General features: G+C 40.0%; 1 protein-coding gene across 1 annotated transcript in view; it reads left to right on the top strand.

The window, feature by feature from the left end:
• tex264a (testis expressed 264, ER-phagy receptor a) overlaps nt 1–12,385 on the top strand; it is a 72,419-nt gene that overhangs the window by 7,027 nt on the left and 53,007 nt on the right. The window contains exon 2 of the mRNA XM_063473053.1: nt 5,765–5,986. Coding sequence (XP_063329123.1) covers nt 5,765–5,986 — 222 coding nt within the window. The remainder of the gene's footprint in view (nt 1–5,764; nt 5,987–12,385) is intronic.

The raw sequence follows: 12,385 nt of genomic DNA, 5'->3' as shown, positions 1-12,385 counted from the left end.
GATACACAGGATATTGGATTACATAGCTGAATATTTATTAGACAAGACATGGAGAAAGATGGTAGAGGAATAGAGTTGAACATTTTTTAGAGAAAGAGCTAAGCATGTTTGGGGATGAGGGGGTGGATTCATTCATATTTCCTATTAGGGAAGATTAACTCTGTTACATCTCGCTTGATGAGTGCCACACAGTGTCCAGCTGGCCTTGGAGTGGTAAACCAGCTCCACAACTGTGTGAGGGAAAACTGTGTCCTGCCTCCAGCAGGGTGCTTATCCTCACCAGTAATTATACATGCCAGTACTCCCAGGATGCCATGTGTAATTACAAACCAAGTCTGAGCACAGCCTAAAGGGACAGAGCTGCACTCGGTGAAAGCAAGAGAGACAGAAAAATGGATTTCCTTTGGCTCCTGACTTAAAGGGCCACTGGGGCCCACACAACATCACATCACTGGATGTATAATCTGATTTGGATGCTTTAGGGCTCACTTAAATTTGAGGACATTTTTATATTTTGAGCTTTCAGTTCAAAAAGTGATTTTGATCCAATATTAAATAGTCTAATGCTAAATCACTCAGTTTTCTCAATGATGGTTGATTTTTGCTTTGTGCCTAAATTGTAAAATGAATGGCACAGTTCTTTGTTTTTTTTAGTTGGATACATGTGCTTCCTTTACTTTTGCGATAATTAAGCTGCAAACAGCCCATCACAGCATACCTGTGGTCCCGGTGCTGTGCAGCCTTGCAAGTTTCAATTTCCTTCCTGGTGACTTTGTCTTTGCCGTCTCATCTGCCTGTGGGGGGTGAATGGCTTCCACTCAGCTGAGACAGGTTATCGCTCTGCCACACTGAGGTGAAAGACAGCTCTTGTTGAGAAATTGCTTATCCTGTAGTCTCCTGTTCTTGTTTCTCCCCATGTGTCAGGTTCTTTGCTTGGTCTTTAAAGTGCCCTAAACAACCATCTGGCTCAGTGTTCCAGATATACGGGAAGAAAATGATCCCGTGAACCACTGAGCGGAAAGAGAGAGCTCCCCAGCAAAATCCGTGATACATTTATCCGATCCAGTTGAACCATAGATGAAATATGATTGTGGTTGTTATCCGCTTTACAGACTTGGGGTGTTCTTTATGAATGCCGCATTTCCTCCCTGTCAAACTTCACTGGGGACACTGATCTGAAGATGGCATAGTGCTTTAAAGAGGGTCCAAATTTGCAGATTTGTTGGATGCAGTGCAATGAAAGGACCTTGTACTATCACAGCCTCTTTAACTCCATTCTGTCACGATGGCAAAACCCAGTTTGCCAACAAGAGCATGAAGGGCAAACATGTCGCATTTGGCTCTAAGTCTTATCATTTTTCAGCACTAATTTCAGTGACACTACTTAGTTTTGTGCTGTAGCAAAGTTGACATGAAATAAGAATGATGTATTTATTTTTTTAAATCATTGTTTCACAGCTCATAGCTGTGCTGCTATGTTGCCTTTACAGGGTTTATATGGTTTATTTAAAAACCGAGCTATATTAGTCACTCCTTCCCTCCTAGTTTGCATTTTAGATTTACATTTTGGTGAGTGGAAGCTTTCCAGTTTTGTCTTAATGACTGTGGTGATAATCCTGGATTAAGCAGAGCATGGCATGCTTATTGTGATCCTTTGTTTTATGCTGCGGCAAGGTAGAGAGTTGTCTCCTTGGTGTGTTTGTTCCCAGTCCTCCCTAACCTGCTGACACTTCAGAAATGACCAATTACAAAGCGCCCCACACTGGAAACAGTGCATACAAAGCACTGAAGGCCAGGAGGCTAGAGATACGGGGCTAAGAGCTAGCAAGATGAAGAAAGTAAATCCTCATTACGTGTCTGCTAATAAAAAATTACCTCTCTCAGCTGTGCTTTTGTATTGTTGGAGAGCACTCATCCATCAAAAAAGAACCCTTGTAGCCTCAAGCAAAGAATTGCTTTTGAAATTACTTTGTCTCTCAACTGGTCCTTAGAGAGCTGGCTTATATGTACAAAACAACTGGTAAATTAAAGGAAAAACCTGAAATCTTGACCTCTACCTTGAAGGGATCCAATAGCTCTTTTACCCCTTAGAGGACATTCTCTCGTTGGGAGAGTTTAGCCACACTCATCCCCTTAGCAAGAAAATCAGTGAAAATCAATAAAAAGTAGTTATGGCTGATAATGCTCATGTTATGCTGAAAGATCTATATCTATCTACAAGCCTATATCTATAGCTGTACACACATAAAAACACACACATTTACAAGCCACTTTTAAGTAAATTGGGTTTCTACAGCTCGGTACCGAAATATAATATATCTGTGTTCAGTTTCCAAGGTAAAAGCACCACAGTCTTGCCATTATCTACCGCTTTGCTTTTCACTCCCGCCAATCAAAAAGCCACAGTCGGCGTTTCCTCAGCTACCTGTGAGAAATGGTCTTTCAAAAACACAGCTTTGGCAGTGTGGACAGAGGTGAGGAATTTCTGCCTTTCGGACATTTGAACAGCTGTGGCGGAGAAGCCAGTACAAGTCAAGTACATGGAGTGTTGTTACTCTCCCTCTCCTAATTGCCTGTAGTTTCTGGGGTGTGTTATCTGAAGGGAAGCAGAGATGAGATGCAGTCAGAGCTGCTGTTTGTTCTTGTTGCTGTGTGGGATGTGAATGATAGCTAGAGCCCTGAATGATATCATTAGTGAACTACTGGTTTGGCTAGCACTCTAGTCTATCAGTGCAGAGAGCATGAGAGATGGCGAGATATAAGACGCTGAAGAAAGGCCGTACGTGGGAGGGGTGTTGTTATCCCTTCTGTGTTTGAATGGCTATTGTTTTGTCTTATCATAAACCACCAGTGTTGACAGGGAGTAGCTTTGTACAGAAGCCGTGCTGACAGCCCATACATTTGATGCATCCATGTAGGACAGAGGGCGATGCAGGCCAATCCCTGCACATAAATCCATTTGGATAGAGGGGAGAGGCTAAAGAAGAAATCATGTTCACACGACACATTGTATTAATGCTCTTTTATTCATCTAATTTTAAATTTAATATATTTTTTAAGCTATAATTAATGTTTTACTTATCTGAAGAGTTTCATTTACTGCACCACATAAAATTGGAAAAAAAGGTTGTTTGCACTTTTCATTATCTCACCTTGTTGGTGTTATTTTTGTAGTTTGTGTGCATATCTGTTTCTTTTTTGCTTACATTTGGCATCTTCATAAATCATTTGTGGCGGTGGACAAGAGTACTTCTGCACACGGACAATCTTATGTCCACTTCCATGTGCCTATGTAAAGCAGTTTTTTTTGTATTGTGTTTATGGTGCAAAGATTTACTGAATGATTTTAAAAACTAAGTGAAGATAAGGTTCTTGGAAAATCACCCAACGGTTAGAATCACCTTATATTTCAAGACAAACTAACAACAGTTAAAAGGATTTTATTAAAAGCCACAAAGAGAAAGTCACATGGTCACACTTGATAGATACGCTAAGAATTCCACCTGCTGTCTGCAGTTTCTAAAGGGAGAGCATGGTTCCTAGTGTCAGTGTTTTTGCTTTTGTACCAGTAATAGTTAGTAACTAGTAATTACATTCCTTTATATGTTACTAGGCTTTTAAATAGATATGTGTACATGGTTACATTGTTGCGACAATTCACTGTGACACTGCTAACGCAGCCATTGTGACTCCCTGTGTTTGCAGTGACTCATTGCTTCGTTGTAAATAGATCTAGTGTATCTCACGCTGCCATGTATGAATAATTCCCTGTCAAAAGCAGGTGATCTATGTTCTCTGAATCACCACTGAACATGGTGTCATGTGACAGTTAAGATTATCTGCTCATCCCAAACAGACACTGTCAGTCATTATTATTACCCACATGGTACATGCATGCGAGCGGCACCCATGGTTGAGAGGTCTGTGTGTTGAAATATATTTATCTCACTCAACCAAAAATGCTGAATTACAACACAAAAGATGCTGCATGAACAAAGTAAGACATCAGCGATGGCGCAGTGTAGTAGCAGTGTGGTCAAAAAATAGCTCCAAATGTGAGAAGTGAAATGGAAAAGAAGAGGACGTTGTGGTGTTGAGACGTGATAATTATGCAAGGATGCCAGGGACATGAAGATGAGCGTCTTCCATCTGTGCCCCCTCGGTGCCAGCCCTCCACAGACATCCACTGTCACAGAGCAGAAACCAGCAGCAGGTCTTAAACACTACACTGTTTTTTGCATGTTTTAACCCATTTGACAGGAGTCACTTAAACTTACTTGTGAAACTTGAACTTACTTGCAAATCCTGCTTTTCTCATCAGCTTTCTGGATTTCTCTGTGTTATGAAAATCTCATGGCAGCAATTTAAAATGCCCTTGAATCGGGTAATTTCCCACAGTGAATATTCTATTTTGTATCCAGTTGTTTTGACATAACATTATTTATGTGTCTCTGCAAGTTCTTTTTATACTGTACAGGAATTAATGGGAACCATTAGAATTGCACTCATTCTAAAGAGCCTGTTTGTTGTTCTGCATAAAATTTCCCGCAGTAAGGCAGCATCATCATTATTGGCAGTTTCCTCATGTAAAGAATTTTAATCTAAGCTACAACTTATTTTACACACGGCTGAAAACTTAGACTCGGGCATCTAAAATACAGTGACAACGCTCATCAAGAAAGGGCAGTTAATATAAAATGTACTGGGGAAAAAAACCCCAAACTGGTATGGCCTTTTAACCACAGCTCCCACTCTCCTTCTGCAGCAGACAGACTGCAAACCGTTTACAAGCGGATGTGAGTGGGAGATCCGTTGTCAGATCCTTTTCTGACTGACAGCTCACTCAGTGTTTGTTCCTGTGCTTATCTCACATCTGCATGCAGACATGTGGGCACATTAAGAGACATAATGTTGGCAGAAAGGCCTTTAAGTGAGGGAGATCATACCATCCTGTCAGTTTGTGTCTGCTCTCCTCAAATGTCATAAGACAAGACAGACAGTCTCTGCCAGTTCTAGGGGTGATGTTCTGTAGCTGAACCTAGAAATATTACAATATTACTCATCAAATTGATTGTATAATACTTTCAGAATTCAGAGGAAGTAAATTAGCTGTGTGGAGAGCCCTGTTATTAATAAATGCTTTTCATGTAAGACAAAACATCCTATTTAGTTATCACTTGAAATGTTTCAAATCATTTTTGCATGTAACCTGGTATAAAAATAAGATATTTTGCCCACGTTATGGGCATCGTTTTTAGCACATATACAATTTGGACTGCCGTGTATGTGATCTGGCTTTTGGATATCTGGAGTAAGATGTTCAACGGAGCTGGCAGCCCTCTGTCCAGAGACACTTCGGGCTATATGAAGGTGCAACGTCTCAACATGTTTCAGTCAAATGGTTTCTATTTTTACTTGCACACGTGTGTAGTTTTGTGTTGATGCAGCATTAATCCCAACATACAGATTGCATCCTCCAACTCGCTCCCTTTCACTGTACTGGGTCTCTTCATATACTTTAAAGCACTGCTTGTAATAATCGTAATATATCATAAAATATTGACCTTTTGTTTTTTACTCGGCTAAGAAAGTTGTCTATGTGAGCGTGGCTGATTAATAACAACCCTGTGATCAGTTATTTTTTGTCTTTCGTCCAGCTGAAACCTCACGACTTCTTACGCCTTCTACACTAAAGGGCTTGAAATGGGGTTGAACATGCATCATATGCTGTATATTCACTTTTTCTCTCTCTCTGTGCGCTCAGAGGCCACCAGAGAAGTGCCGCTACGTGGTGGGCAGCATCCTGTGTGAGGGTGAAGAGAAGCCAGATGAAGATCTGCAGAAGCTGTATGAGAAGTTTGGCTTCAAGGTGTTTTCTATGCCAGAAGTGAGCCATGCCGTGACCACCAGCTTTCCTTGCACCACCCCTCTGTCCCACGTGCTCGGGCCTTACAGGGTGTACCCCAGAATTGCTTCCTACATTGAGGTACATACTCTTTGAAACTTTTTAAACAGTAGTATTGGGTCGAGCTCGGTCTGGCACATTTAGCTGCTATATTTAGCTAGCGTTCTTAGTGAGCCTTGTTTTCTCATTGGATCTAAACAGTGTGAATGCCATATGTTTACAGGTTGTTTATATTACTTCATTCATGCACTCTTCCACATATAGTGTATATCATCATATGAACAAGAGAAGCAGGAGTTTTCTTCCACTTTTCTCTTGTGGTTTTGTCTCTCATTCTTTTCTGCTTGCTGCTTGTAAAAAGTTCCCCGCCTATGTGTCGTTTAATTCATCACATGAGCAGATGAGGTCTTCAAATCATATTTAGACTAGATGAAATAGTAGAAAATGAAGGTACATATGAGTCCTCCAAGCCCATATGCTTGGCTCCATTTCCTCAGGACAGGCCTCAAAAAGCTGTTGACATTTGCTTATGACATTTACACACATGGTTTCATTTAGGGGCGTCCCGTCGCATGAATAATGCTCCTTGTGTAATTTTGTGTGTAGGGGGGCTCGCATGCATGTGCCTGCTTCTGTGTCTGATCATCTGTTTATTTAATCTTCTGTCTTTTCACAGGAGTTGAACCCCCCCCCAACGCACTATTTTTTAGACAGAAAATGCATTATTATATTTGGGGAAAAAAAGCTCGATCTTTGTGACATTTAGTGTTTCGGAGTGGAACAAACCACCTTTCTCAAATTCGTGACGATGCGTGACACAAAACTAGTTCACAAAAAAACTGATTTAGTGTAAGAGGCCTCACATTTGAGTGCAGAAATTCAGTGGTTTGGCTCTAATTCTGTGAACCTTTTATGCTTTATCTGTAAACTGCAGTTTTTGAATTGACAACACAAAGCCATTAAATGATCAGCATGTAGAAGTAAATGGTACCATTATGCCATCACAGTAGTGCCTTACTGCATTTAGTCCTTCATCTGTTATTGTGTTCAGGAAAATGGGTGCAAGGACTGTCCATTGGCTATATCAGCTCAGCCACCACATCAAAAGCTGTCTGTTGTAGGCACAGCTATTTCTAACTTTTTATATTGTTGTCTGTCATCCTGGCCTTCTCTTTAATGTTTCAATTATTGGTACTGAAATAATTTGATTTTTTTTTCTTAGCTGTACACTATATGAGGTGGAATGTGAAATTTGCCTGTATACAATGTCTACATCAATTTGTAGTTCTGTCTTGCCATTTAACTCCTCTGATGCATGCAGTATAGTCTCCTGCTCTTTCTTTTTACCTGCTCTGTCACAGCACAGCTGAACTAAGTGTTAGGGGTTGCAAGAGTAATGACAGAAAAATGAGGGGGGAAGTTAAAAATCACAATATATATATATATATATATTAATATGTCATATTTTCCAGGTATGTAGTTTGAAGCTGCCTCTGGTTGGGATAACTAGGAACAACTTTAGGCATTATACTAATATACAGTCTAACTTTATGATCTTTGAAGTTTTGCACATTTTTTTTAGTGTATGTGGCGCTCTATGAGCTGTAACACCTGATTTTTAGTGGCAGGACAAACTGTAATATGTGCACTGACACAGAATATATGGTCTAAAGTCACAGCCACTGCATCCCTAAATGTTAAAATCTAGTAGTAGTTACATAATCATAGCTAGTGTCAGTGTGCGTTTCTTGTGAGCTTGCAGCTGTGTCTTTTATGCTGGGATCCGTTTTCACACACACACACACACACACACACACACACACACTCGTGTGTATGTGTGCGAAACAGAAATGCTTAGTCCGTCAGTTGACCTGAGTGCTGCGACAGGTTGTTGCACTCAGGGTTTAGGAGCTTCCTCTGTGGGCTAATAACACCCACTGACAAGAGCACTATGCATACTAGCTGCAGCACGGCTCATGAATAATGGAATATGGTTTAGTGTGGCTTGGTCTAAGGGGAAGGTATGTGAATGTATTAGAAATGTATACATACATGTATGATTAATGGAGTAGATGTGTAGTGTGAGGGAGTTTGAAAGGAGCGTAAGACTTGTGTGACACAGTTTTGCACAAACCGTACATATTCTTTCTACTAAATTTTTGTGCTAGTCTGTGTATAAATGATTAAAAGAACTTTTCTCCAACTGCATCTAAACACAAGCCTGGAGAGAATGGCTAAACAGAAAGTGGGCCATGAAAATCAAAACAATAAACACCAAGCCTCAAAAAGGATCTCTATAATCCTTATATCTGTATAATAATAATTATATACTCTTTTTCTTAAATTACTCAAAGCAGCGACACTGTTGGGATTGTGGAGCAGAGACGGGTGACGTAGATTCAGTTTCTGAGAGTGTTTGGAGAGCGTGAGAGTGTTTTCTCAGGGATTTTAGTAAATCTACTGGCTTCTTGTAATGCTTCTGCTATCTGTGAGCAGGTTAAGTGCCTAACTGCCCTTTTGGACCTGAGCACTTTCTTTGTGTGTCCAGCCACGGGGCAGACTGAAACAATAACTCAGGCTGGGAATTTGGCTCCATTCCATTCCACTTAGGCTGTGTGTTATTTAGTGCTGTCACCACAACAGATTGGCTCTATCTGATTAAAAGAATTCACTTTAATCGTGTTAGTGGATGTGTAGTGTAGATTATTAAAAAGAATAGTGCTGTTGCTACGCTTTGTCTCACTCTCAAAATAAGAGGTGTAACCATAATAACACAAAAGCTGTACAAGAACTGGGCAATGAGACAATTGGGAGTATTATTCATTCTCCTTCTCTTTCTCTCACCTCCACTCTTAACTTGACCATCTATTATGCTATTGCTGAAGAAGAAAAGAGCTTGCTGCATGCATGCATTCACATGATGTCCACAGCCGCGCCCGGTGAGAACATGCAGTCTATAGGAAAACACGAGGGAGCTACAGCTGATGTGTGGACTCTGAGAGGTCAGGCAGCTCATTCCTGCTTTTGTAATATTGCTGCTCACATTCATGGCAGGATAAAACAACCCTTAGGCCACCGTGAAATTTCCCTGGTGCTCCTGACTGCGAGTCAGCCACTTGTCTTTTATCCACAAAGCGTAACAGTATTTAAACTATGTAAAGGAGGAGAAATATCTTCAGCGTGTGTTGGTTTGACTATTAAAAGCAAATTAAAATGTCAGTGAATTTGTCATATTAGATTAATGCCTGAGGTCTTGGCCATTTATGCTTAATATCACTTAAAATGAAAGCAATGATTGAACAGGTAAGACAGCAGGACTGGTATCTTCTCTGAGTTATAAAAACGCCAGTGTTGAAAGAAAAGGAAAAATTAGAGGACAAAGGAGTAGCTGTCACGCTACATTAAAGGACTGAGCAAGCCCAGGACCTACAGAATCAAAGCAAACAATCACTGTGCTGTTATTTTGGTGTTCGCCCCAGAAAAAAAAACTGTAATAGTCCCCGTGAGCAGAAGCAAGATGAGATGCTGATAGCCCCCGTCCATTTACCAATCCATTTATCTGAATCAAGCTTAAACATCATAAAAGCATCTTTCCCCTCATTTCCCTCTATACTGTGTCATAGGATGATGTTGTATGCCCTGCAGGTGCCTCAACAATTAAAAGAAATATATTTATAAACATCCTGAAATATCCTGCATTTGTATCATCCGAGGTTTGTGACTGTATACGAATGCAGTCTATCGTAACGCATAAGAACCCACGTTTTTATGGGTGTCACCGTCCTTTTACAGATTGAAGAAAGTCTCTGTTTCAGCAATGATATAGTTTTCTTGACAGTGAAAATATGTCTGGGCTTTTATGGGTTAATTTTGCTTCATAGGTTACTTAGGTCATGCTTAAAGATAAGATATGTTTTATATAGAGAAGAGGGGAAATCGTAAACAGTGCAGACTAACAAATCATTGCCCACAAATATACTGTAAGCGGAACTGGGAAAGCTTAAATCTTTATCAGCATTAAAGCTCAATTTCCTTGTGTTTCACAGTAGTGCCTGGAAGGAAAGTCTAAGCAATTTAGCACTGTCACAAAGATAAATAACTGGAATATTGTTTTGAGCTCAGCCTGAATTAGAATTGTGCATCAAAGCCCACGGCCCACAGTTTGAGGAGTATGGGTCTGTTGCGATGACAGGTCGGCAACAGTTGAAGCTAATAACTTGAGGGGCCAGCTCTGTGTGTCACGGGGACACGAGCTGTCCAGAAGCAGCTGTGAAGACCTGCTAAGTGCGATCTAATATGAAGCCTGCTCCCATTTCTTCATTTTCTGTATGACTTCAGTAACTCACTCTGCAGTGGACGGTGAAAGTCCACACAATGCAGAACTGACCAGGAATGTTTAAAAGAAGAAGCCGATTGCAAGTTCAGACAATCTAATATGATCTTAAAAAAGATAAACGCTTTGTAGCTTGATGGGTTAGAAAACTGCAGTCTACAAACTTCTAACTGGACAGTGGTCAGTAGCGGATATTCGATTCAGGACTTCCTGTTCCACATCCCAGTTATTGTTTATGAATGCAGACACATTTTAAAACCTAAATGAACTAATTAACCTAAATTTAATAAACCTAAATTAAACGTGTATTAGGAGAAATCCTCATCCTTCATTATTTGTCATGAAAGTAAAAAAAAAAAAATACTGAATATCCCCGCCTTGATCAATTTTAAAGTACACCAAGTCCATCATTGATGCCATTAGTTTAAAATTGTCATTAGTTTAGTTTAAAATTGTAAAAGTTGCAATATTCAGTATTTATCTCTTTTTTTTTTATCTTTTCTTACTTAAAAATAACATATAAATTACAGGCAATATGTAAATCTTCTCAGAGGAGATGAGCTGCTTCTCTATATCATAATACTCAGATTGTTGTTCACAAAACATCTGATAATGTCACCCAAGGTTCTGCAATGTTGTCTTCTTAATAGTATGAATAATTGATCTATGAATAATGAAATGAGTTGCAGCCCAGACTGTGTCTTCCACTGCACTGATGTCGAAGTGTTGCTGTTAATCGCTGGTAAAATCCTCACTGTTTTCACCTTTTTAAGTTAGTGACACCCTTCATGCTCTGCACAGTGTTGATTCCTCACCTTCATTCTGCTCATGGTTTATTCACCAGCCACTCTTCCTCATCCTCTTTGATCTTATTATTTGCTGAATTAAATATAGAAATTTTGTTTTGGTTGTCCACAACATCTATATTTCATGCAATGGCTTGATTAGAGGTTATCCAGAGGAACTGTGCTGATTTCAGGTGTATCCACAGAGTAAACAACTGAAGTGCCCTTCGCTCTGGTTAGATGGTTCTGTGGGTGAATATAAACGTGTCTGTTCAGTCACAGCCAGCCATTGTTTTTGCAACCACTTTATGCTTTAGAAGTATGCTTTTGCTTTGAGGTTTTTCTTTCATCAAAGTCAGAATTGTTTTGGCTTCTAGAAAACTCAGAGATATCTGTTCTTAACATATCTTTCTTGTCTGTTTGTCTGTAGTCAGTGTTTGTGCCTTGTACCAGCCATGTACCCCACGCGTGCAGCTGAAAAACTACATGCTGTCTGTCAGGCAGCATGATGGTGAAAGGGAATTGAACACAGTTAGAGAATGAGTGGCTGTTGCTTCTGTGTGTGTGTGTGTGTGTGTGTGTGTGTGTGTGTGTGTGTGTGTGTGTGTGTGTGTGTGTGTGTGTGTGTGTGTGTGTGTGTGTGTGTGTGTATGGTGGAGTTAAGGGTCTTGTCTTTCAACCTTTTTGTAATCGTTTCTCTTTCTTTTTTTCCCCCCAAAACATGCACATAGTTTGCTGAAATGGTGCTCGTTGAACCCGGTTTGGTTCTGGTTTTGTTTTCTGACTTTGTCACACCAATCCACACCAATACACATAAACCCATGAGTGTAGTAATGATATTCTTAAATCAAGCCACCTTGTTAAAAGCCAGTTATTTTCTACAAAGTCAGGTAGAGGAATCCTCCCACTTACTGCCCCCATCCCAGCATGTCTGAATATCAAGCTTTGTAGTGGAGCCTTTTTTTCTCCCGGTACTTAGATGACAAAGCTGTGTTCAGGTACATGTTTAAGGGCTGAATTGTTATGCAGATACCTACTCCTTTTTGCTTTATTCTACAGTATATTGTATACAGCCCGGACCCCCTGGGAATGTAGGCACTATAGCTTTTCAAAGGTGCTTTGGTTGTTTGCATATAAGGATATCTGAATAGTGCTGTTTTTTTTTTGCTTTGCCCAACACTCCCCATTTGTGTCACTGTGTAAAGTGTGTGATATGCAATGAGTGCAATATACTAATATGCTTTCCTTGGTTTGTGTGTATATATGTATATATGATACGGAGTATTTGCCATAAGAAAAGAAAGGAACTGCGCATACTGCATGAAAATTAAGCGAGCAGTTTGGCAATTTGAAATTACTTTT

The sequence above is a fragment of the Pelmatolapia mariae genome, linkage group LG5, assembly GCF_036321145.2.
Source record: "Pelmatolapia mariae isolate MD_Pm_ZW linkage group LG5, Pm_UMD_F_2, whole genome shotgun sequence".
In the NCBI taxonomy this organism is placed as follows: domain Eukaryota; kingdom Metazoa; phylum Chordata; class Actinopteri; order Cichliformes; family Cichlidae; genus Pelmatolapia; species Pelmatolapia mariae.
The sequence above is the reverse complement of the archived record's forward strand: the minus strand, read 5'-3'. Positions and strand labels throughout refer to the sequence as shown.